At 34.1% G+C, this 27,445-nt stretch overlaps 3 protein-coding genes and 1 long non-coding RNA gene across 4 annotated transcripts in view; 1 reads left to right on the forward strand and 3 right to left on the reverse strand.

Annotated features, from left to right (window-relative positions):
* Positions 1 to 6,394: 6,394 nt before the first annotated feature.
* LOC130237335 (uncharacterized) lies at positions 6,395 to 8,171 on the reverse strand. Its single transcript, XR_008838535.1, has 3 exons — positions 8,106 to 8,171; positions 6,527 to 6,676; positions 6,395 to 6,443 (listed from the first exon to the last, which is right to left on the reverse strand). It is a non-coding gene; the product is annotated as an uncharacterized LOC130237335 (long non-coding RNA).
* Positions 8,172 to 8,293: 122 nt separating this feature from the next.
* On the reverse strand, positions 8,294 to 13,132 carry LOC130238576 (uncharacterized). Its single transcript, XM_056469642.1, has 8 exons — positions 13,128 to 13,132; positions 12,875 to 13,033; positions 12,636 to 12,707; positions 10,988 to 11,170; positions 10,706 to 10,864; positions 10,459 to 10,530; positions 8,559 to 8,612; positions 8,294 to 8,381 (listed from the first exon to the last, which is right to left on the reverse strand). The coding sequence occupies exons 1-8, from the start codon at positions 13,130 to 13,132 to the stop codon at positions 8,294 to 8,296; spliced, it is 792 nt and encodes a 263-aa protein (XP_056325617.1).
* Positions 13,133 to 14,793: 1,661 nt separating this feature from the next.
* Positions 14,794 to 24,428, forward strand: LOC130238587 (uncharacterized). The gene is made up of 6 exons (XM_056469655.1): positions 14,794 to 14,881; positions 17,904 to 18,212; positions 18,335 to 18,595; positions 22,160 to 22,215; positions 23,645 to 23,673; positions 24,272 to 24,428. The coding sequence occupies exons 1-6, from the start codon at positions 14,833 to 14,835 to the stop codon at positions 24,426 to 24,428; spliced, it is 861 nt and encodes a 286-aa protein (XP_056325630.1). The 5' UTR covers positions 14,794 to 14,832.
* LOC130247973 (uncharacterized) overlaps positions 17,842 to 27,445 on the reverse strand; it is a 43,513-nt gene continuing 33,909 nt past the window's right edge. The window contains exon 29 of the mRNA XM_056481492.1: positions 17,842 to 18,454. The gene's annotated coding sequence lies outside the window, so the exon portion shown is untranslated. The remainder of the gene's footprint in view (positions 18,455 to 27,445) is intronic.

A 27,445-nucleotide genomic window follows, 5' to 3' on the forward strand; every position in this document is an offset into this window, starting at 1 on the left:
AATTGTCTGTAGTGTATGAGTGTGAATGAGTGTGTGTGGATGTTTCCCAGAGATGGGTTGCAGCTGGAAGGGCATCCGCTGCGTAAAAACGTGCTGGATAAGTTGGCGGTTCATTCCGCTGTGGCGACCCCAGATTAATAAAGGGACTAAGCTGAAAATAAAATGAACGAATTTAACATTATATATACTTATGAAATAGATTTTGAAGAATATGTAATGTTTTTCACTATTATTTTTTCAATCCTTATTTTCTGATGTAGTAATCTTGTTCTAAGCATGACAATTTAAATATGACTAATGTTTTCTCTCTCGTGCTGAAAGACATGATGACTGTCTAGCAGAATTTACTTGCGTAACAAAACCATTTTTTTAGTTTGTAAGAAAAATAAAACACGCAATAACTAGTGAAGCTCAGGCACTGAACACTGCTGGCAGTGTGACCCAGCGTAATCTTTTTAGACTCATATTTTCAGCTGTATTTTTCTTTCGGCTTGAAACTGAAAATGACATTTTCGGTGGATAATTCTCTACATATGCAAATTCAGTGCATATCTACATTGACAATCCTGACCCCAAATATTTACAGACCAATTACAGAGGGAAATGTGATTTATTTTTGATAAACTTTATCATTAATGTGTGGATATTTTAGTACATTTTATCAATTTACTAAACAAACACAAAACCAAAACAATGTTTAGATTTATAATTTTAAAAAAAAGAAATGTCAATTTCCAAATATACAGTTGAAGTCAGAATTATTAGCCCCCCTTAGATTTTTTTTTTCTTTTTTAAATATTTCCTTTATGATGTTTAACAGAGCAAGGAAATTTTCACAGTATGTCTGATAATATTTTTTCTTATAGAGAAAGTCTTATTTGTTGTATTTCGGCTAAAACAAAAGCAGTTATTAATTTTTTATTAACCATTTTAAGGTCAAAATTATTGGTCCCTTTAAGCTATATTTTTTGTCTACAGAACAAACCATCATTATACAATAACTTGCCTTAACCTGCCTAGTTAACCTAATTAACCTAGTCAAGCCTTTAAATGTCACTTTAAGCTGTATAGAAGTGTCTTGAAAAATATCTAGTCAAATATTATTTACTGTCATCATGGCAAAGAGAAAATAAATCAGTTATTAGAAATGAGTTATTAAAACTATTATGTTTAGAAATGTGTTGAAATAAATCTTCTCTCCATTAAACAGAAATTGAGGGAAAAATTAACAGTGGGGCTAATAATTCAGGGAGTTTAACAATTCTGACTTCAACTGTATAGATATATGAATAGGAAACATCTATCTGGGTCACCCATCAATTATTAAATGTGCTGCAACTCTTTAATAAATGGATAAATTAGATTATAAGACATACCCTGTGATGATGATCCTGCAAATTGAATTCATCTGGGAGCTCTGCAAAATCCTCACAACATCTTCCAACAATATGCCATTGCTTTCTATGCAGTCAAATCTGAAACATGAACATGTATTTAAATGTTCGGTCTCAACTCTAATTAACAAATGCAAGAGGTTTTAAACCTCCTCATACCTGATCACCTGTAGACCGGGACAGACTTCCAGTAAAGACAGAATCCTGCTCACCCAGCTATCTGTTAGATTGCTGATCTTGAATTCGACCCTTTGCAGACCAGGAACGAAGAGCACAGCTGATATCAAATTGCCCACAAGCTCTTCATGCTCCTCATAACTAGATTATAAGCAAAACAACTTGGTTGATTAAAAGTTTGTTCAATAATTTTGTTGATAGCCAAATAATGATAATGGTAACAGCTTGACATACCTCAGATCAGTTACTGACTTGAAATAGTTTTGAAAATCTATATGATAGAGCAGCTAACAATGAATCTTTACTTACAGTTTGATTACAGTATGAGTTTCACAAAAGGAGATATTTTAAAATATGTTGGAAACCTGTAACCATTGACTTCCATAGTTCAAATTTTCTAGTGCCTTTTCAAATCATGTCCAATCAATTGAATTTACCACAGGTGAACTCCAATTAAACTGCTGAAACAGCTCAAGAATGATCAGTGGAAACAGAATGTACCTGAGCTCAATTTAAAGCTTCACGGCAAAGGCTGTGAATACTTGTGTACATGTGATTTTTCAGGTTTTTATTTTAATAAATTTGCAAAAATTTAAAAAACTCTTTTCACATTGTCATTATGGTGAATTGTGTGTAGAATTTTGAGGAAATAAATTAATTAAATCCATTTTGGAATCAGACTGTAACATAAAAAATATGGAAAAAGTGCAGCGCTATGAATACTTACCGTATACACAGTATATAATGTAAAATCTCTGTTCACTAATGTTTACAATGTATAGTCAGTGCATAAAAAATAGATGCAACTATGACTATTCATATTGATAATACAGAATCTTACCTTTCATCAAAACCTTTAAGAAAGCCAAGAGTTTCAAAGAGATACTGTGCATCCAGTTTAGAAATCTCTGAACATGGAAATGTGAATGAAATAAATGATGGAGATATTTCTATCATGGCATCACGGGGCAAATTAATTGCAACAGTCCAGCTGAAAAAGAGAGAAATGTGTAAGTCAAAATTGCACGATTCCAGGCTCATATTAGAAATCTGTGAAATTTCTTAACAAACAGAACAACAAGAGATAAACTTACACAGAGTCTGTGGTGTTTCTGGTGATGCTGAGAGAGGAGCATGCATTGAGCAGACTGTATTTCTTATCATGTTCCACCTGCAAACTGACAAATAAGAAAAAAAACATCTTTGTACCATCTAAATCAGTATAAATTGAAATTTGGAATCATCTTTTTTTCATGGTGACATCACAGTACAGTACATATTTGAATAAAATAACACAAAACAGATTATTAATATCTAGCAGAATGACCAAAACCTGTTGTGTGTTGCCAGATTGGGTTTTTACTAAGGTAAGTTTGAATTTGGTTTGAACAAACTCTTGAATTTTCATGCTCAAGATGGTTAATAATATCCAGCTGCAGACCGAACGACCCCCACACATTTCAGGACACACAATCCCTGCCACACGATCTATGTCGGGGTGAACCATATTTGGTTAATGATCAAATCCTGTCCTACTTTTTCTTGTTTAACGGCGACTAACTCCTAAGGAGCATTATCGCCACATGCTGTATTTCACACATATGGCGATCGAATGCCATTCATTATAATAGACTGTGAACATATTAGTTTCCCATTCATTCATTCATTTTCTACCGCTTTTCCGGGGCCAGGTCATGGGGGCAGCAGTCTTAGGAGTGAACCACAGACCTCCCTCTCCCCGGGGGATTCCGAGGCGTTTCCAGGCCAGCCGAGAGACATAGTCCCTCCAGCGTGTCCTGGGTCTTCCCCGAGGTCTCCTCTCGGTGGGACATGCCCGGAACACCTCCCTAGGTAGGCCTCTAGGAGGCATCCCAAACAGATGCCTGAGCCATCTCAGCTGACTTCTCTCAATGTGGAGGAGCAGCGGCTCTACTCCGAGCTCCTCCCGGGGTAACAGAGCTCCTCACCCTATCCATAAGGGTGCTCCCTGCCACCCTGTGAAGGAAACTCATTTCCGCCGCTTGTATCTGAGATCTTGTCCTTTTTGGTTATGACCCAAAGCTCATGACTATCATTATTTCATCATTAACAGTCATGATATCGTAACAGTCATTTCAACCTCTATGCAGCGTACTGTGTGTTTGGGTGCTCAAATTACGTAAATAAAAATAATTTGTTAAAACCTATGACATAATTGTAGGATTGTTGGTTTGTCACCATGGTAACTTACACTACATGGCTAATCTGCTTCGGAGCAGACATTATTTTAAGGTAAAAAAATAAATCACCACAAAGGACTTTTAATTTGTAAGTAACCTGGGTTACCGCTTTCGATGAACTGTATTCCGTTACAAAATCGGCGCGTTTAAGGTCTGTTTTCTTTATAAATCATCATCTTCACTGCCTAAATGATATATGCTGTAAAGTGGGCCTCAGAATGTACAAGAAGCACTGCGTTAAATTATATTTTTCCACAACATGTCTTTAAAGTATTTCAATTAATTTTACTCTAGTATTTCCAGTGGCATTTCTGCGCTCACCTGCTGATCCTGACGGGCATGTGCGAGTAAACAGCTTTTCATCTCGGTTTTATTTACATTACAACATCGATGCTGTAAAAGGAACCGTATAAAATTGAAAAAAATAATAATAATAAATAAATCACACTAACCGTTCACTGCAAGTTTATCGTATGGGAAGAAACATTAGCTGTGCATATACCCAGTTAGTGTCAAAAAGGTTTTCTTGTGTTCAGGTTAGTAGATAACAGTGCACACTATATAAAGACCCTGTACAGTTGAAACACAGTTCATCTATCCAGCTGGTTATCTGAGAACAGTGCGGTGTAGAAGAACAGCTGATAAGCACTGATGTAAAGATCGCTCAATTACATTACATGCCCTGGCAGTGGCAAATAGTTTTGTTTTAGAATACTTGATTACTTTAATTTTAAGTGACATCTTTAACTGTTAATAACTAAATACTGCTGTAAAAAAACATCTTGTTTCATTGCACTTTTAATCATACAACAGAAGTTTTCAAATGAAAGTGTGCTATCCACTTTTGAATTAACTGTTGAATTTTGCGTATGGGAATGCAATAAATCATCATTTATCGCTAAAAATCGTGTGATTAATCATGATTTTAGAAATGTAATCGTTGACCAGTGTAAAAACTGCAGTCACACTAGAGTTGAGCATGTGAAATTCTGTCGTGGGGTGCTGCGAAAAGGGGCGGGATTAAACAAGACGATTAGACGTTTAAAAAAAGCAAGCGATTGCTCCATAATTTAATTTTCTGTACAGAGAGGTCATGTTTTAATCCTCAATTTCGCAGGTCAGACTTCACCAATCTTTAACTTCCAACGCAGCGATCTGCGAACATGACGCATGAGCTTGCGTATCCCGTCTGACACATTCGCGTGCGTATAATGGAAGTCTATAGGGAGAAAAGTCTAGTGTGCTCACAGCTTTACATCCTGAGATGTATCTTTGGTGTGCACAATGTGCTTTGTTTTGTTTTCTCTCTCTCTTTCTCTGTCTGTGCCTCTCTCTTCCTACAGGTAATTCAGGTGTCCAACTGGTAGTGATCATTGGATCTTTCCAGCGATTGGTTGTTGGGAGAGGAGAGAGAGTATTTAACCTGAGCTGGACCTCAAACCAGTGGTGGCTATATTGTGCAGCTGCTGAGCTCTTCTCCACATCCAGACCTGTTGTTTACTAGAGCTTTAAAAGATTTGTTTTAGCTTAAGTAGCTCATATGTGTTGAGGCTATTGAAGTCAGACTTCTACCGTTAATGATTTTCTTGATAACATCTAACAATTCACCTAAAGAGAAGTGAGTCTGGTTGATTTGTTTATATTTATTTTGAGGGTTAAGTAGGAAGATGGGTGCCATTTTGTTTTGGATCCGTTTTCTCCTATTTATGACAGTAAAGGAAGTTAGTTCATGTTGATGCAATTTTGTTTCTTTTTCTTTACAAATTAGCAAGAGATTATCTTAGGAGTTAGCTTAACTTTTGTTGGTTGTTTTGGCCTTGCCGAACTAATACCCTGTTTTCTTTGTTACATTTGGATATATGTAAATATTCTTCTCTTTTTCTTGATTTGACCTTGTTTTAAGTCTATAGCCGTTCTGTTTGAAGGAGAAGAGTTCTCTCTCTTTTTCCAGCAGTTGCACATCACCCATCACCAATCATTTATTTTTTGTTGTGGTCACATCCCTAGACCTAAAAGGGACATAACACTCAGCATTAATAATAACATTTTCTTTAAGTTGCCTTCTAAAACTTTTGCTATAGTGTTTTATGTATTTAAATGAGGTATATTTCTGATAATGATATCTCTTGATCTTCAACAGACGTTACAGGTGAGTATTGTTGCCTCTCTCATGAGAAATTACTCAAACTGTTCCTCTGATGTGTCATGTGATTGGATGTTTGCTGCAGTCATGTGCATGTTACACACTTTCAGCTGCATGCGGTCCAGAATTAATAACCCAGAGTATGTGAACTCTTGAGGAAAATTATATCATAATTTTATCTAAAAATAATTTATAATTTTATCATGCATTGTGAAACCACTAAACCAGATCCTAACTGATCTCATTATTTGGTTTGGTCAACCTAAAAAAAAAACTTGAGCAGAATCCAAGAGTTTGTTAAACTCGTTTTGTGGCCAAGATTTCTTCCAAACAACAGTGAGTTTATCATACCAGATGTGATGTAGACTGGAGCACGTGTGACACAGTGAGAAGATCTTGGGGGCCACGTTTCAGACAGGATTCCTATGGTCAACTGCAGCTCTTTCAGACCAGAGACAGAGGTCCAGCGATGCCAGCAGAGCGCCCACACTCTCATTTAATGCAGGACTACTGTTGTATTAAAAATAAGACATAGTTCATATTATTAGTGATATTATATCCAAAATATTTAACAGTGCAATTATTACTGTTACCTTGCTGAGATCCCTTTGCATTTGTTATATGCTTGTAGGAAAGTTTCCCAGTCGCTGTTAGCTTTTCCCATGTTTTCCGACAGTGTGAGCTCTATGCGTGACAGTAGAGACTGTGTGCCAGGACTGGAGCCACTGCACTTCAGAAATACACTAAAACAAACACAAAATATGTATTGTAAAACTGTAAAGATGGCCTAGACTTATAAAAATATCTGCTCATTAACAGAATCTGTATTTTGTGATTTACAGGTGTTTTTCTGTTTAATTACATTCATGAATTGTACAGGGTGATTCAAAAGGAAAACCACAACTTTGAAAATCTGCATTTAATCAAAGAAACATGATGGAACCTTGGGTAATTAATCAATGTGAAGAATATTTAAAGTTTTTTCAGCAGAAAACAAGTTCATAGATGTTCAATATGACCCCCTCCAGACACTCGAGGGACATCAACCCGATACTCTAACTCATTCCACACTCTTTAGCATCTCGGGCGTAACAGTTTGGATAGCTGCAATTATTCCGACCATATGAGCAAGCGAATGAAACTTCAGAGCTTTCCTAAATCAACGACAAAAAGAGCTTAGCTCTCATTTTCTTCTTGCAGAGTTCTTGATTTTCAAAGTTGTGGTATTCTTTTTAAATCACCCTGTATTATTGACGTTGATCTCTGCTCTGTAGACCTTTAATGTTGAAAATTCGATTCTGCAGTTTAACAAAGTGACTATTACTGTAGTTTTACTAGTCTGAAACATTATATTGTATAATAAATAGAATATAGGGAATTAAGTCTGTAAAATAACACAAAAAAGTACTAACAGTTTATTACCAGGTTTGTGTATTGTAAATTATTGTAGCGTAAAACTATAAAAAAAAAACGACTCTTTTCAACATCACAAGTTGTTGAAGGAAAATCAAGGTCTCACAATACAATATAAACACATGAATGATAATATAATCAAAAACATGAATCACAAAATATGGAAATGTAATTACAAATATTTTTTACAGTGTATAAGTGAGAATGTAAGTAAACATTTTCAATGAGATTTACAAAAAAAACCCACTACAAACAACCGTTTGTTGCAAAAAGATTCAATCATTGTCAGATTTTGATTTTTAGATGTCAAATAAAGTTGAGATACTTGTAAATAAAGATTTATAAAATGCAGATTTTCTCTAATCTTACTTTTGTCCAATACATCAAGAACTACGTTGTTTTAACAGCAATAATTTGATAATCAGCTTCACCTTCAACTAAAAGGAACTTAAAAGGATAGTTCACCCAAAACTGAAATCTGCCATAATTTACATCACCCTTCACCTGTTGCAATTTGTTTTTCTGTTGAACACAATGAAAGATGTACTGAAGAATGTTTGGAAAGCAGCAGCAGGATTTTGTTTTGACTATGGATTGTCAATGGTTGGTTTTTCTAGAGTTATTCAGAATTATATCTTGTTTTGTGTTCAGAACAAAATAAAACATTCATAAACATTTAGAAAGCACATGAGAATTAGTAAATGGTGAGGAAATGTTTGGGTGAACTATCCCTTTAAGCAATGCAGATTTGCTTTATACCTGCTTTGCCCAGACACAGTTTTCCTCATCCTGATTTCTAAGCCATGAATCTGCTCTACGCTGTCCCAGCTCATCAGAATCACTTCAGAAGAAAAGCATAAAACCAGCATTAGCCGTCTTAGCAAAAATAATATAAATGTGCATATATATTCCATCAGTTTCATAAATATTAAAAAAACTGTATTTTCTCACTTAATTTCATCGCTGCAGTCGCTGAGAGATGAGGACATGCTGTCTTCATCACTATCATCTGAAATCTGTCTTGCAGATGAAAACCTGTGAATATTTTATTAAATATTTACCAACTTGAATGCAGCTGCATATAAAGATCCAGAATAAATTGATTAAACCTGATACTTAAAAAAAATGAATTGATATGTGTATATATAGATCACTCTGAAATGGTGTAAGTCAGTGTATCCAAAAAGACTTAAGTAAAAATATTCATCCCACCGAATCTTATTTGATCCTTCTGAATCACTGTCCTCTTCACTTGTCTTATTGATACTGAAAAACAAGCACACACATAATCTTTAATATGGGTATATAGAGAAATCTCACACAGAAAGGACACTGTCAGTGCACATTTAACTGTTGAATGAGACAAATAGGTCTATAATATAATGGTAATAAAAATATGAAAGAATTCATTCCCATACAGTATCTTCTTATTCAAATGCACACAGATGACAGATATGATAAGTATGTTTGCTAATGACCCACGTGCAATGTTTTAATATTGTAAAACAATTAGCAATCAAAATTTTAGATTAAATGTTAATCAAAATACAAAATTTTGAGACAAAACTTAAATAAAAATAAATTTAAGCAAGAAAATATAAAAATGACCAGAGCTATTTACCAAACAAGCTAAAAGTATAAAAGCCAAATATAATTCAAAACGGTAATGCTTTGTAATATACCTGTAATATTGTGTAAATGTGATGAGCACTTATAATGTTATTACGCATTAGTATCACTAGAAAGCGCCAAGCTATGCTGTAACCAAAATCGTCACCTCAATTACTATTCCCAACATTAGTCCACTAATATAGTTCACCTAAAGGAGTGAATGAAACGTCTGAGTAAATTCAGTGCACTGGAGGGTGGTGTTCTGTGTGTGCTTTGCTGTTGGATAAATCCCTCAGGCAGATTTGATTTTATAAACTTCTATATCATCTCATGTGATGGTTATTTAACACTTAGCTAGCTGTCTATTATTAATATTGTGATGTCTGTCTTGTATACAAACGTTACTTTAAATCATATTTTGTTTTGAAACTTTGAAACGCCGCCATCTTGTGGTCAGATGCGAAAATTTATTCGATGCGCAAACTCAAAAGTGTATTTTGAAGAGTTTTCTAGCTGTTTAGTTTAGTTTAGTTTAGTTTAGTTTAGTTTAGTTTAGTTTAGTTTCGTTTAGTGTGAAGCTTTATTATTCCCCTTGGGGCAATTCATTCTAACATGGTATAGTGCTTTACATGCATATAACAAGAATGACACACTTAGCACAATAAATACCAAACACTTAACACCAGTACACAATCAAAAACATAAACAAAAATAATAAATAATAACTTAAAAACTAAAAAATTATAATTATAATCCATCGATCAACTACATTTATTACGTAACCAAATTGCTTCAGGCAATTGAGTGTACATGGGCTGTACACTCGTCATTGGAGTGTAATTTGTGGGATCGGGTGCACTTCAGAAAGTCCACTATGGTTTCGGACACCATTAGAAATGGCTACGCCCTCAAATAGTACTGTTTAAGGGTATAGGGGTAATTTTCTCTACTAAAAAAACAGCTTAAACCAGCCTAGGCTGGTTGGCTGGTTTTAGCTGGTTGACCAGCCTGGTTTTAGAGTGCTTTTGGCCATGTCCAGGGCCAGGCTGGTTTTCAGCCATTTCCAACCTGGTCTTAGCTGATCAGGCTGGGAGATGACCAGCTAAAACCAGCTTGACCAGACTAGCGAGGCTGGGAGCCCAGCCAAACCAGCTATGCCCAGCTTAATTCATGCTGGTCAAGCTGGTTTTAGCTGGATTTAGTTGGTCATTTTTTCAGCCTGAACAGCTAAGACCAGGCTGGAAATGGTTGGAAACCAGCCTGGAAATGGTCAAATCCCATCTAAAACCAGGCTAGGCTGGTTTAAGCAGCCTGGAAATGGTCAAATCCCTCTAAAAACCAGGCTAGGCTGGTTTTAAGCAGTTTTTTTTCAGCAGGGTTGGATGCAGCCCTAGTACTATGCTCTCTTTTCATGCTCAAATTAAGGTAATCACTACACTATGTTCTTTAATAATGTATTAGTTGGTTTAATGGGTTAAACTTAGAATCACTCAATTCTCACCTGTAGAATTTATTCCTGTAGTCCATCTTGATGTTCACCTTATTTGACTCAGGCAACTCAGAAGTCAAAAAACTGAGCCACAAAAATACAATGGCAGAAAAAGCAAATTTAAAATTCTTTAAATACAGTTTTCAGCGTGCATGCAGTACTGTATGTATTTATTAGTAAGTCTCTGTGTCGGCTTTAAAAAAAACTGTCTGCATTCATCTTGGTAGACTATCAAAAGCAGCATGCTGAATTTTCTCACCTCAATGTATTTAGACTGGGGTTCATTTGAATGAGATCCAGGACTCTGGACGCTCCATTAACAGTCATGAATCTACAATTAAGATCCACCTTCTTCAAACCAGAGACTGAATGTAGAATGGAGAGTAGATCACTCATACTCTGATCATACTCTGGAGAACTGTAAATAAAAAACATACATCTTTAAATCCTTGTGAAATAAAAATGTTTTATTTATCTGTCACTGTCAGCTTTCGTACATGCAAACACATTCTTTCTCACATCAAACCCTTAAAACACTTACCACTCAGTCAAGTCTTTCAGCTGGTTGTAGGCCTGAAAGAATCTATTCCAGTCCGCGTTTGCATTCTCAGGCTCATCTGTCACTGTGAGGGTGACGCAGGGAAGAACTTTGTGCTCCGGAGGTTTAAAGAGGTCAATATCATAATTATCTATATAATTCAGATGGTTACAGCCGACAGACAGCCTGGAAAGCAGCACAGGGGAACAATGGATTATGCTACAGTATTAAAGCATGTGTTCAACCAATTATGAATTCTGATTATTATGAATTTACTATTATTTCCATTTTCCTTATAAAACAATTCACAAAGCACTATAAGAAGATCAGGAAACAACAGCAATGTACAGCATATATGTACAGGGTTTGTCCTACATCGAAAATTATTTGGCGACTGCCAAAACAATTTTTGTCCCACCAAAACCTTTTTTGAACACTAATTGAGTTTTCCGAGTTAAGCAGGTGCAATATTGTAAAAAGATAAATTGTAATATCTTAGACAAATATAGTTTGGTATCAGTAATGTTTTGTAAAACAAGTTGTTATCGTTTTCTATTGCTATCTGTTCTGACAGTGATGGGTTTTTTCCTGAATAAATAGGATAATCAAAAATCACATACTGTTATTGATAATGTGTTGTTAATATTAGGCTCGCGGGGTATTTTTACTGTGTGTGGATGACCATGCCGGTTAGCTACCACCAAAATGTACCAATTGATGTACTGTATATAACATTACTGTGTGTGTGTGTGTGTGAATATATATATATATATATATATATATATATATATATATATATATATATATATATATATATATATATATATATATATTCACACACACAAGGAAGGAAAGCAAGGAAATATTCACAGTATGGTCTGATAATATTTTTTCTTCTGTAGGAAGTCTTATTTGTTTTATTTCAGCTAGAATAAAAGCAGTTTTTAATTTTTTAAGCACCATTTTAGGGACAAAATTATCAGCCCCTTTAAGCTATATTTTTTCGATAGTCTACAGAACAAACCATCATAACAATAACTTGCCTAATTACCCTAACCTGCCTAGTTAACCTAATTAACCTAGTTAAACCTTTAAATGTCACTTTAAGCTGTATAGAAGTGTCTTGAAAAATATCTAGTCAAGTATTATTTACTGTCATCATGGCAAAGATAAAATAAATCAGTTATTACAAATGAGTTATTAAAACTCTTATGTTTAGAAATGTGTTGAAATAAATAAATCCTCTCTCCATTAAACAGAAACTGGGGGAAAAAAAATAAACAGGGGGGGCTAATAATTCTGACTTTATATATATATATATATATATATATATATATATATATATATATATATATATATATATATATATATATATATATATATGAAATACAGTTGTAAACAAAAGAATTACTGGTATATTTTACAAGAACAATACTATTTAACATTTTTTAAGTGACATTTCTCTGTAGCGACTTTTTATGAAAAGTGCTTTTTCACAAGCAATTTAAATATAAATTAAAGAGTAATTTATGCATGACAATTCTTACATTTTGAACCTTTACATGTCAATTATAAATCTAAGTGAATATATAAAGAAATAAAATAGCAAAAAAAAAACAAAACAAAAAAAAAAACAGGCGTGTTACAGTACCTCACTTCATCATCTTCTCTCAGCAGACCTAAACTCTCCACATCATTAGCAAGACTCATACTGGTTTTCAATCTGCCAAAGAAGAATTCACAGTTTCAAGTCTGACCACAGACATTAAACACAACAATAACAGTCTTCTGTTTCAGATTGAAACAGCCTTATCCTCTGATATTTCCTATGGTACTAAATATCTAATATTTAGTGAGTTCTCTATTGCAAAAAATATAAAGATTACTTACTGCACGTGAAGTAAGCTGGAACAAGACAGGAAGAGTGAGAACAGACCAGCTGCCCAGCTCTCAATCAGGTTGTTAAGCCAAACTTTTACTTCCTTCAGACCAGGAATGGAGTGAAGAAACATCAGTAGAGAATCTGTATACTCATCAAACTCCGGGCATCTAATGAAGAAAAAAAAAAAATCTGTGCATTAGTTCACAATGTATCACACTTACAGTACAACGTATTACACTACTGGCCCACATAAATAAATACTCCATATTACAAGGACTCAATAAGATAGTATAGTATAGTATAACATGTATAGTTTATGTATAGATATGTACTCAGGAATGGGTTGATCTGAATAAAAATCTGTTTTGTTGTTCATTTAATGAAGGAATTGCAGCATATTGCATAAAACATTGGAAAAAAACATGATGATTCATGGTTCAATGATAGATAAAATAGGGTAATAACCATTTCTTTATATATTCACCCTTTCACAAACTCAATAATGGAGGATCAAATGTCATAAGATGTCCAGCAAACTGCTCTAACACACCGCCATCTAGTGGTTATATTCCACTGCTACATACAGATCTAATCTTTTGAAAAAAGTGCATTATATTGTAGATCTGCAGATAACATGTGTACACTTAACTGCTGTACTTTCCACCATACTCACACCTTTAAATCTTAAATGATTTTGATTGTAATGTAATAGTGTGCACATTTTCGAAAAATGCTTTGGCACAATAATTATTGTGAAAATCCAACACAAATCATTTTGAAATGAATTGAACTAAACTCAACACTGCATTATTGCATACACTGAAATTGTATGAAGAATGTTTATTGTAAATGATTCAACTGTATTATGGGGCTTGCTTACATCATCAAAATAACCCACATTCACAAAGACATCATCCAAAAACATAACATATAATACAATAAGATAAAAATGAACTATTCCCATGTTTTACCACACAAAATCATGGTTAACCCTCTACTGCACGGTGTACCATGTGGCAACATGCTACTTATGTTCATTTCCCTGCCACTGTTTCTTTAAGACCACATATTTTTTTTGTTGGAAAAAGAAGACCTTAGTGTAGCCAATGATGTGCTTTGGTTAAGTCACATGACATGCTTTGTTTTTCTGTGTCGCTATTTCTGATAGACTGGCATTCATTGTGAGTAGCTGCTGAATGCAAAAGTAAATGTCAATAAAAACAATGATCAAATTATGTCAGATCCAAAAAACAATCTGAAACATCACCTCCAGTAAGTTATGATGACATTCAAAACAAAATTCTTTTTTTTGTAAATCGATCAAATGTGTTTTGCCAAATGGCAACACTATGCAATAGTGGAACGTGCAATATTGCAATGGGTTAGCTAGCTAGCAAGGTCAGCTGTGAATTTTTAAGTTGTAACATTAACAACATCAATGCTAATATAATGTTGATTAGTCATGTGTTAATACTACTGTGTATGTAGTATGGGGCAATACTACTTTTGAATAGATATGAATACAGGGAACAGTGTATTAGCGAGGACCACAATGTTCTATGGTAAGTGAAAGAAGAAAAGGACAGAACTGGCTCTTCCTGCAGATGAAAGTGAGGGTGAGATGGGTTTTAGTGACCATGGGAATGATGCAGACTGGACATTTGATAGAGACAGTTCAGGTAAGTTAGCTCAGAGATGTTTTTTTTGTCGAGCTACAAAAAGCAAACCGAAATAAAACGTTTCAATTAAATATTGTAAATAAATCAGATTTTAAAAATGTAAATATTACTCAACGGATAGAGGACGCTATTCTGTTATAAATGAGATATTTTTTACTGTAATAAATCACTGTTGAATTTAGAGAAGTGGAAATAGTCTGTTCCTACACATGGTTAAATCATGCGACTCTCAGACCCACTTCCGCCACCAACAGACACAGAATAACTGACATTTGGTTCGCTAAAAGATGACTTTTCGGCTGCTGCTGTCATTTTTTCTTCTAACACACAACACAGGTAAAAATTCCAGTCATTTTATTAATCACGTTGTTGATTAATGATACTGTATCTTCTGGTGACAATTACAAAATTAAAGAAGAGCTGTAAAATGCTCTTTGAAATTAAAAGTTACCAGTTTGTTTGTGTTTTAAATACTGTACATATTGATTTTGTCATTGTTTTGGATCCACTAAAATTATTACTGGATTTATAAGGATAGTTTACCCAAAATGTACTCACACTCAAGTGGTTCTAAACTTTAATAAATTGCTTTCTTCTGTTGAAAAGAAAACACAACATTATGAAGAAGGTTGGAAAAAATTAGTCATTGGCATTCACAGTAAAAAATACTTTTTGTATGACCTTGGATTGAATAAGCAGTTATTTAAAAATAGGCAACAGTTCGTGGAAATTGGCAACCATAAATCTTCATATCTATATTTTGGCATACCACAAGGACCAGTTTTAGGTCCAAAATTGTTTATAATTTGTATTATTGATATGTGTATCAGACTTATTTAAGTTTAATTTATTTGCGGATGATACAAGTATTTTTTTTTGGGGATAATTTACCAAAACTTAGAGTTGATTAAAACAGAAATTACACAATTGAAATTGTGGTTTGACAAACAAATTGTCGTTCAATGTAAGTAAAACAAAGGTTATGTTATTTGGGAAATAAAAAGTAGTCATAATATAGATTTAAAAATTGATAATAAAGTTATAGTAAGAGTGAATGCAATTAAGTTTCTTAGTGTTTTATTGGATCATAAAATTAGTTGGAAACTGCAAATAAATAATGTGATATCAAAATTGGTAAAAACTGTAGCAATAGTGTATAAAGCAAGATTTATCCTAGACAACAAATCAATGCATGCGTAGTGCATCCGGAAAGTATTGGTACCTGGCTTTCTCCAAAAAAATTCTCTGTAACCTTCCTCAGCCTTGTGCCTCGAAACAATCCTGTCTCTGAGGTCTACAGACAATTCCTTTGTCTTCATGCTTGGTTTGTGCTTTGACATGCACTGTCAACCCTGGGACCTTATATAGACAGGTGCACGCCTTTTCAAATCATGTCCAATCAACTGAATTTACCACAGGTGAACTCCAATGAAGCTGCTGAAACATCTCAAGAATGATCAGTGGAAACAGAATGTACATGAACTCAATTTAGAGCTTCACGGCAAAGGCTGCGAATACTTACGAGTTTTTTCAGGTTTTTATTTTATAAATTTGCTACAATTTCATTATGGGGTATTGTGTGAAGAACTTTGAGGAAATAAATGAATTGAATCCATTTTGGAATAAGACTAACATTAAAAAATGTGGAAAAAGTCAAGTGTTATGTATACTTTCCAGATGCACTGTATTAAATAACACGCTTATGTTCTCATATATGAGTTACTGTTTTGAAATTTGGGGGAATACATATAAATTTAACTTGCGATCCTAGCGTACAATGCAGAAAAAAGTAATTAGACTTATAGAAAATGTGGGGTATTTGAGGCATACAATCCTTTATTTTTTAAATTAAAGATACTTAAGTTCAACGATTTGGCTAAATTTAAAATAGCACAATTTATGTTTAAAGCTAGGAATATATTACTTCCGAAATGCATACAACATTTTTTGAAGACATTTTACGTATACATTTAATAATATATGCATAAATGTAATTTGATGTCACTGTTATTGTGGGGATTAATTTTATTGATGCCTGAGAATTTAGATTTTGGTTTAGAACCATATTTTGATTTTGAACTTGGCCTTCATTTTGTATCTGCATAGAAAGATCTAAACTAAAACTTTAAATTACTTCAGTAAACAAGCTAAAACAACAGAATTCATGAAAACTAAAATTGTATTTTGTTATTATGTTCAATCTCTCCAACTGAAATGTGTAAAAATTTAATTTCGTGTCTGGACAACATGACTATCTAAATATTACTAAATAGGTTGTGGATGTGTAGTGTAGTTTATTTATTTTTTTATGTATTTATTTTTTATTGCTTGAAATAACTAGTTGTAAACAGCAGAAATAAACAGCTCCTAAACTAAGTACTGTATGTTACTGTGACCCTGGGCCACAAAACCATGTCATATGTATACATTTTGATTTATACACCATTTGAAATCTGCATAAATAAGATTTTCATTGATGTTTACTTTGTTTAGACATGATATTATCTGGTCTAGATACAGTTATTTGAAATTCTGGCATCTGAGGGTTAAAAAAATGGTCCCACTTTAGATTAGCTGGCTTTAATCATTATTTACTTGCATCAAAAAAATAATAATGTACTTACTGTGTTCATAATGTATTGCAGAACACTTCTGGTGCTCTTGAGTTGGGATATGGGTGGGTTAGGAACAGGTTTAGGGACGTTTAAGGGTGAGTTAGGGTGTAAGGGATACTCTGCAATTACAGATATAATTACATGTAGGTATTTAATCAATCCTAAGTACAATGTAAACACATGTATTTCAAGTACATTACAACAAATGATTCATTTCAGTGTAAGTATATATTAGTTAAGGACGCCTAATATGAATTGGGAGCAAAAAAAATCTAAAGTTGTACAAATAGCAGTGCGGATTACTGATCAAAATTGATGATATAAACTGTACATTCATATTGGCTAAGTGCAGTGCTGTTGCATACAAACAAGACACCTGCAAAAAGGGCAGCAGTGCAAACTATATGAATATAAATAATACACAGAGCAAACAGATATAAAGAAAACATTAAAAATAAAAATAGATTAATGGTAATATATAAAGTAGGATAAAGGTAATGAAAGTAATAGCAAACGTAGGTTTACAGGTAAAATGTTCCAGTTGTTGTGTGCTGGAGAAGTGGAGCGGGTCGTTGTTGGTTCCTCAGGCAGTGGCAGGAGCGCACAAACTGAGGTGCTAACACATGGCACACACACACTCTCCCAGTAAGATGGGCAGCTTCTCACTGTTCGACAGGGATTTAAAGTTGTCGTGTATGTTTGTGATTTTCTGGTAGGACTTCTCCCTCTCTCTCTCTCCTCAGGGTTCAGTGCTGAGATCTCTGTGTTTGTGCAGACTGGAGATTCTGTTCAACTGGATATACAGACACAACAACTACCAGAGTTTGAGCATTTATTCTGGATAGATGAAAAATCAGAATCTATAGTTAAATATAATTATGACGATAAAAAATTTAAGTTTTACGATTCCTACAAAGAAAGAGTGTATTTCAATGATACAAGCTTCTCTCTGACATTGAAGAACACACAGAAGATAGACAGTGGACTCTACACAGCAAGAATAAGTGGAAAATTGAACAAAGATATTCTTACATGCAAAGTTTCAGTTATTGGTAAGTGTGCTGTTGCTTAGTATGTTTAAACTTCATAAACAGATACACTGAGAAAAAAACGAATTAGGCTTGTGGATTTTAACCATGTGTAGAATGTAAACACTTTAATGTGTGTGTTTCAGATGAAGTGGAAGCTCCAGTCCTGGCTGTAAACTCAAACTGGTCCAGTTCTGAACTGTGCAGCTTTACATGTAGTGGACGTGATATTAATATTAGCTCCATCCATAACAGTAGCAGCTGTCCTGAGGAGGAAGTGACATCAGCTGATTACCACACCATTCGAATGAACTGCAATAACACCTTCATCATGTGTAACTACAGCAACCCAGTGAGCTGGAAAACTGATATTAAGAAGGTTCATGAACTCTGCACTGTTTATCCAGGTACATATAAACATACAGTGATGCGAGACAGAAAATGTATGTTTCTCATCTTAACACCAATGTGGGTCACTTTTAATTCATGTTAAATGGCCAACACTGATGAGACATTCCTGTTAATGTAAAGCTTTGTCTGGGAAAATTAAAGATATCTCTTCTTTTCTTTCATGTCTAGAAAAAAGAACATCTGAAAAAACCAACTGCGTTTCTCCTCTGGTTGATTACTGTTATTGTCCTAGTCACACTGGAATGTTGGTGACAACCGGTTTCTCTATTTACAGGAGAAGTAAAGGTAAAGAGCATTAATCACCATTCATGTTAATACTGTACACATCAATAAGAATTTGAGCAAGAAATTTAATTTAAAATGAAAAGAAAGACATGCATCAAATTTTTTGATGTTTTTGCCACCCTGCACTTTAGACTTTGAGCCTAGATCATTACAATAGAGCTCTAAAGCACATGGCGCAAAAGGGTTAAGGGTGTGTCTGAATCCACTTTTGCTATTTTAAGGAGGGAAAAATATGCTCTGTGCCTCGGCGCATGGTCTAACAGGGTTGAGCTTATTCTCTTAATGAGTTATGGGTGCGTTTTGAGAATAAACAAATCAGAATCTCATCTCCCATTCCCTTTAAGAGTCAGTTGCGTTGTGCCATGGCTCATTGCTATTTACATGGAGGACTTTGTAAGTGGAAAAACTGAACACTTCACCAGCGAAGAAACAGTTAAACAGATGCATCTGCAGCGCGAGGATAAAGAATGAGCCTCCTTCATTCAGTTCTTGACATTCTTTCGCGGATAAGGAAACAGTTGTGTACAGACTCCACTGAGGACATCCATTTTGCCTACATAAATAATTTCATTTGTTAAGAGCAAAGATTGTTTTAAACTATTTTTTAAATTCCAGTTTTACTTTCCAGCAAAACAAATAAATAAACAATAATAACAAAGTGTGGTCAAACAATTGACTCATATTCAAACACACGTCCTATTCTTATGCCCCTTATGGTCCAAAACCTGACAGGTGGGACGAATCTAACTGTTTTTATGAAACAAATATAAATCTGCATATAATAAATAATACTCCTGATAATAATAACATTGTACCAAAGCAAATTGTCATGAATAAACAGAAACACAGCCCCCCGAGGTGAAGAAGGCCTGAAGGTAGTGGTTTTTATATTTATGTAGAAAATAATAATGTTGTAATATTTTAATCATTTATTTATACAAGATATTTGTGTATTGCTGTACATCCTGTGTGTATTAAGCAATGTGTAAGTGAGGCGCATAACTAACGCACTCTGTGCTGGACTTTAGACCTGCTTTCAGTTGTTTAATTGTGCTGTTTATTTCAGTTCCTCAAAATAGCAATGCACCAACAATGTGCCTTAACGCACCTTTTTTTCTAAACCGGCACACCCATGAGTCCACAAAGTGGCGCAAATGGATTTGCTATTTAAACAACGTGGCGCAAAATTAGAAAATTAGGGTTGCGCTGGTCTGAAAATAGTAACACATCGTGGAAAACTGGAGTGTATGATAAGACTTAAAGTATTTTTAGTGAGGATCTTACTCGAGCACAATTTAACTCGACTCAAAATATAACATTAAGACATTTCTGAAGAACTTTTTTTTTTTTTTTACTTTTTATATTAAAAATGTTCACTCAAATGTTGAGTTTATTTATTTTTTTCATTTTTACATAAATTAGTTTTCTGTTTAGTTTGATAGTAGAATGCACACAATTAGTGGTTAATTAGACAATCAACATTTGATTGTTTTTTTAATTCGTTTATTAAATGTTATGAATTTTTTGTTTGTTTGTTGATATCTTGTTTTTGAAGAAATACTCCAACCTTAAGTAAATTTATATTTTTATTCCAAATAATGCAATTGTACTTTTTAAAGCTTAAAACAGAAGGCAAAAAAATACATGTTTATAATGTTAAATTTGTAAATCCCTCGAAAAATTTTGTTTCTCTGGATTTATTAGGTATGAGTTTTGAGAAAAAATCTTGATATCGGTTTCATTATATAAAAGGTCTGATACATTTGTACTACTTTTATAATTTTAATACTGTCCTTTTATTAAATATAGTCAGAAAATATAAATTGGTCAGAACAACAAATGATTTTAATTAATGACTGAAGATCAAGGTTAATATTGATTATAAATACTGAAACTAACTCTTATAAAGTTAATAAGAAATCAAAAGAAATTTCTGGAAAAATATGTATTTTTCTTGTTTTATGCAACAAATGTTCTAAATGACATCCTTTTAATTGAAATTAGGAAGAAATGTCATATGTAGAGTTTGTTTAAATCCTGGAAAACTTTTTCCATACACTTGAAACGTGATGTTTTTGACTTTTGCAATCAAAATGTTTTATTTTCATCCTTTAAACTATTTTTTGTTTATCTGAATATTCTACTTTGTAATGAACTGAATTGTTTCAAATGTGGAAATATTAACTTTCATTTTATTTTATTGTTTACTGACATACAGTAAGAACTCAAGTTTCGGTTTTTGGTCTACCTCGGTTTTTCTCTGGAAACTCTTTGCATATCACATGGTATGTACAGTACATGGGAAATAAATCCATTTGACCAAGTTATTGTGAGTCATAAAATATCCCATGTATTCTCCCAATTATAACATCAAAAACAACATGTGAATTAACCATAGTAGAATGAGCAGCATTCTTGAAACAGTTTGCAAACATGTCACATCACAGGACTTCCCAACTTCCTTTTTCATGCATCCGCAGCATGATTTACACCTCAACTTTCACTTTCTGGTCTGTTGAACAGGTTCCTGTAAAATAGTTTCTGTTTCTATTTATTTAGACTTTTAAATTAAATTATTAGACCTTAAACTTTGCTCCATACATTTTTTATCTTAAAAAAAGCTTCAAAAATGACCTTTATTGATATTTTTATTAGCTTGCAATGATATGTCTTGTTTAATCAAGTAAACAAGGGTACAAAAAGGGTAATACGTGGAACAAATGAGTTTCCGGAGGAATACTGTGAGTAACTTACCTTTCATCCCTACAAACATATTTACTAAATGAGATGCTTTGGTAAAGCTTTAAAAACTAATATCTGATAATAAACACACATTGTATGATGAACTTGAGGATTTGCCATCAAGCTGAAGTTTAGGATGCCAGTGTAAATTAAAAAAAATAGAGGGGTGAAATCATTTTATTACATGTAGTGAAAAGCTTAAATAATTTTATACAATTCAAAGACTTGTGTGTGGATGTGTTGTATTGTCTTTTTATGCGGCAAACATGTTGAAAGCCAAAAGGAATTTTCCCAGAGGAATAAATAAAAATAATGTTTAAATGTTTAATGGTTTTAAAGATTGTCTACATTATAACATATTTTAAACATTCATTTCAAAGTTTTCTACAAAAAATAAAGAATACTTTTAAAAATGTTGGCATTTAAGAGACAACAACAGCAAGTAGTAGAACCTGAAGGGTCTCAGAGCAAAATCTTTGTATGTTTGTTTTATGCCTGTACACTTACAATTGTTTACAAATTCTGTTTTAAAGGCTATTCTGTAGATGCCCAGATGAATATACCAACAAAAGTCTACGAGAACGTTGATGTAAGTTTCATCCCACTGTTCTCAATTACCCAGAGATCAATTTTAAATGAATTTCACCAGTCTATCTATTCTCTTTTAAAACAAGTATTCAACATATTTGTAACCCTAGACCACAAATAAGTATCAATCGTAAGCTTTTAATTGTATGTATGGTTTGTAGTAATAGAAGACTATTTGGCTGAGATACAACAAAATAGTTAGCAACGGACATTACTATTCAGAAATTAAGATTAGATATCAGGGATGTTAAAATTAATTGTTTCTTCTTCGGAGCACCGCGATGCAGACGCGGACAATTCGCTATCAGTTCAGTAATAATCGTAACTCGTTTTATGTACTGACGTCATTTATCTCATATGCGCTATGTCGCCGTTGCTTACTATGGCGAGGGAGGCGGGTGCGGGTATTTAAAACGCTCAAACTATTTAAAAACGCAGAAACTGTGCACAATTTCACTGTGTGTTTTTGCTGGACAATCTTTCACTGACACTTGCAGCAGAAGCCCCTATTTCACTGCGATTGAGAGAATGAAAGTAAACTCCATTTCTCTCTCTCACTGTGGCCCATTTGACCTGCTGGCATCACTTTTCCTCCCCTCTTACAGCGATAATTCTGGATCGAGACACGACCGTGTGTCGGCAGAGTTTTCTCCACCACGTCTCTCATGGATCAGCTGTGATCGCCGCTGCAGTTTATCAGTGTCAATCATCGGATAGCAGCGCCAAAGCGTTAGAGCTAATTGCAGCCCTTTCTGTTGAGCGCGTGACCAATCAAAGAGGTGTAAGAAAGAACTCGCTAGACAAGGTTCAGAAAGCGAGCGGGATATTTATATTTATTTGCTATAAATGTTTGTGTTGTTCTGTGCATGTACTTCAGTTTAAGGTACAGTTCATATATTTGACTGTATTAAAGGAAAAAATGTATTACAAATAGTATATAAATATACATTTAATTGTTGTGCTGTGAAAAAATTATCAATTTGTATATTGACAGCATCGTCAGTGCACCGAGATATTAAATTGAACTGAATCGATGGCATGATAATCATAACCGAACTATGAGACCAGTGTAGGTTCACACCTCTATTACATATACTCAAAGTTGGACATTTACTAAATATCTTCAAGGAGCAAGACCTTGAATATATATATATATATATATATATATATATATATATATATATATATATATATATATATATATATATATATATATATATATATATATATATATATATATATATATATATTCTAACAATATTTAAAAGAAAAATCTATAAAATTAAGCAATTACCAAAAAATATACCTGTGGAAAATCACATTTTGTATCTCCAGGTCTAGAAAGTACAGTTCTAGTAATGAAAGCAAGGTCAATTACTGTAAGTGTCTGTGCCAGCAGTGTGACATTTTCTTTGGATTTTTGTCTGCAGGAGAACAAGCCACAAAAGTCACCAGAGATGTTGGAAAAAACTGAAAAACCTGTCACAGTTTATCATACTATTGGAGAAAAAACCTGACCTTGCCATCAGAACCAACACCACACTTAACAACCCCACCGTTGATCAGGTAAAGATGCTCGGACTTCTAATCTGATTGAAAATTAAATGGAGTCACGAACACAGAAAAGGCTCTTCTCTAGAAAAAGTTCTGCACAGATATCTGGGAGTGGTAAGGATTTAAGCTATTGGTCCAGGTCACACCCACTCTCTCCTGACTGACCAATGGCTTGAGAGGAAAGTTTGAGTGGGATATTTCGTTTGTTCTCCTCGCTGGTTAATCTCTCTTATGGGATAAAACATCTCAGGAGATAAGTTTCACAGAGGGATCTATAGCTTCAGACTCTTTGGAGCAGAGACTCATAAAAGTCATGATAGCAGTAAGACATATCTACTCAATTAATGTTTCACCTACTGTACAACGTGGATGTTTCAGATAAATGTCCTAATTTAAAATAACGTCAAGAAAAAGTTTGAGGTGAACGGTATTCAAATGATAAATTTCTTAAATTTGCAGTTTATCAGTTGGCAAGATGTCAATTATTTTCTTTTTTATTTCAGACCTCCGACATCAGTCAAAGAAAACAACAAGTCTGCTGGTCCAGTCACCATTTACTGCACCATTGAGAAGCAACCAGACCAGCCCAAACCTGAAACAGAAAACACCATTTATGCTGTAGTCAAAAAGCCATTCCCTGGGTTTGAATCTCCAAACTAGACTAAAAGTGACCTTTTAAAAATATCTGCTAACCATTACTGATCAAAATGACATTAATCCAAATAAGACATTAAGTGTTAAAACTTAAATTCAATTAAGTGTTCAATTCATCTTATTCTATAGTGCTTTTTACAATGTACTGTAGTTTGCACCAAAGCAGCTTAACATAGATGAGAATAAGTGAAAAGAATTAAAAGTTATGACAATATTTTAGATTGAAGGACATTCCAGTAAATCAGACAAGGAGCAGAGTAGTGGTAGAATGCTGCTGGAGTTCTGGTTAATTACAACTGATTCAGTTCAGTGCAATCAAATGAAATGAAAATGAAGTGAAAAACTAATATTGGGACAAACCATGCTCAGCTGAGGTGACGGTTCTCCTTTGGTCAATGTAAAAGGGCAGAGCTGCAGTCTGGATTTCAGTGGCTTGAGAACAACGGGAGGACCATCATAAAGAAGGTGCAGGTCTGGATGCGGTCCAGATCCAAGATTATGTGAATTTCAGGATAAAGATAAACAGACAGACTAACATGAGTGTAGATGGCATTCAAATTACGGTGTCAAATTACAGTGTCCTGATTGATGCAGCTTTGCATTCCTTTAGAGCCGCTACACCAAACAACAAGCACTGATGAAATCTCCTGTAGGGGGAAGATCTACCCCCTACAGTCGATTTTGATATTCCAGGAATACACAATTGTCCAGAATTAATTGAATGGACGTGAGGGACTGTAATACACCAAGAGCTCCCTCAAATACTGGTGAGTCAAGTCATTTAGAGCTTTGTAAGAAGTCAATAAGATTTTAAAATTGATATAGTGTTTAATAAGGAGCCAATGCAATGCTGACTGAACTGGGACTAATATGATCACATTTCTTAGTTCCAGAAAACACTTTAGCAGCTGCATTTGGAACCAGCTGAAGTTGCACATTAAATAATAGTACAAGCCATTAGTACAACCAGGGATGGGCAAAAAACATTGAAATGTATTTTAAAATGAAATACCAAATTCATAAATTTTAAATGTTGTCAACACCTCCTCTATGTATGCAAGATGTTAAACTGAGGGAGTTCACAGAATTTTTATTTCACACCATACTGAAATTTAAAAACTTCACAAGCCAGTTTTTTTTCTTCTTGTTTACTTTCTCTACATGTAAATATAGCCATACAAACAAAAGCATTCAATATACAGAACTAAGTATTCATTGAAAGTACAACAGTCTGTTAAATGAAATAGATGGTGAGATAAATGTTGTATAGATTGGTTTTTGAGTGCAATGCAATGATATCCACTTCCTCACTCTGGGAAAACGATAGCACAATGAGGAACTTAAGAGTCACTGACCTTCATTCCAAGTCTAAGCATATAGTTCACTTGTCGATGTTGAGTATAAAGATTGCTGAAACCCAATCAACAAAGTCCAATGAAAGTATCAATTACCACATCTGAAACCCTCCAGGACAACAGGTCCTGTATTTGAGCAGCAACAATAATGTTCTCAAAGAAATATCAGAAGCAGAATGGGTCGGTAGCCTTAGTTATAATGTAGTTATAATGTAGACAATGTTTAAAACCATTAAACATTAATTTCAAAGATTTCTACAAAAAATAAAATACTTTTAAAAATGTTGGCATTTAAGAGACAACAACAGCAAGTAGTAGGGACCTGAAGGGTCTCAGAGCAAAATCTTTGTATGTTTGTTTTATGCCTGTACACTTACAATTGTTTACAAATTCTGTTTTAAAGGCTATTCTGTAGATGCCCAGATGAATAGTACCACAAAGTCTACGAAAACGTTGATGTAAGTTTCATTCCCACTGTTTCTCAATTACCCAGAGATCAATTTAAAGGATTTCACCAGTCTATCTATTCTCTTTTAAACAAGTATTCAACATATTTGTAACCCTAGACCACAAATAAGTATCAATCGTAAGCTTTTAATTGTATGTATGGTTTGTAGTAATAGAAGACTATTTGGCTGAGATACAACATAATAGTTAGCAACGGACATTACTATTCAGAAATTAAGATTAGATATCAGGGATGTTAAAATTAATTGTTTCTTCAGAGCACCGCGATGCAGACGCGGACAATTCGCTATCAGTTCAGTAATAATCGTAACTCGTTTTTATGTACTGACGTCATTTATCTCATATGCGCTATTGTCGCCGTTGCTTACTATGGCGAGGGAGGCGGGTGCGGGTATTTAAAACGCTCAAACTATTTAAAAACGCAGAAACTGTGCACAATTTCACTGTGTGTTTTTGCTGGACAATCTTTCACTGACACTTGCAGCAGAAGCCCCTATTTCACTGCGATTGAGAGAATGAAAGTAAACCTCCATTTCTCTCTCTCACTGTGGCCCATTTGACCTGCTGGCATCACTTTTCCTCCCCTCTTACAGCGATAATTCTGGATCCAGACACGAGCGTGTGTCGGCAGAGTTTTCTCCACCACGTCTATCATGGATCAGCTGTGATCGCCGCTGCAGTTATCAGTGTCAATCATCGGATAGCAGCGCCCAAGCGTTAGAGCCAATTGCAGCCCTTTCTGTTGAGCGTGTGACCAATCAAAGGGGTGTAAGAAAGAACTCGCTAGACAAGGTTCAGAAAGCGAGCGGGATATTTATATTTATTTGCTATAAATGTTTGTGTTGTTCTTTGCATTGTACTTGAGTTTAAGGTACAGTTCATATATTTGACTGTATTAAGGAAAAATGTATTACAAATAGTATATAAATATACATTTTAATGTTGTGCTGTGAAAAAATTATCAATTTGTATATTGACAGCATCGTCAGTGCACTGAGATATTAAATTGAACTGAATCGATGGCATGATAATCTTGTTTACTTTCTCTACATGTAAATATAGCCCATACAAACAAAAGCATTCAATATACAGAACTAAGTATTCATTGAAAGTACACAGTCTGTTTAAATGAAATAGATGGTGAGATAAATGTTGTATAGATTGTTTTTGAGTGCAATGCAATGATATCCACTTCCTCAC

Source organism: Danio aesculapii, chromosome 2, assembly GCF_903798145.1.
Source record: "Danio aesculapii chromosome 2, fDanAes4.1, whole genome shotgun sequence".
NCBI classification, from domain to species: Eukaryota; Metazoa; Chordata; class Actinopteri; order Cypriniformes; family Danionidae; genus Danio; species Danio aesculapii.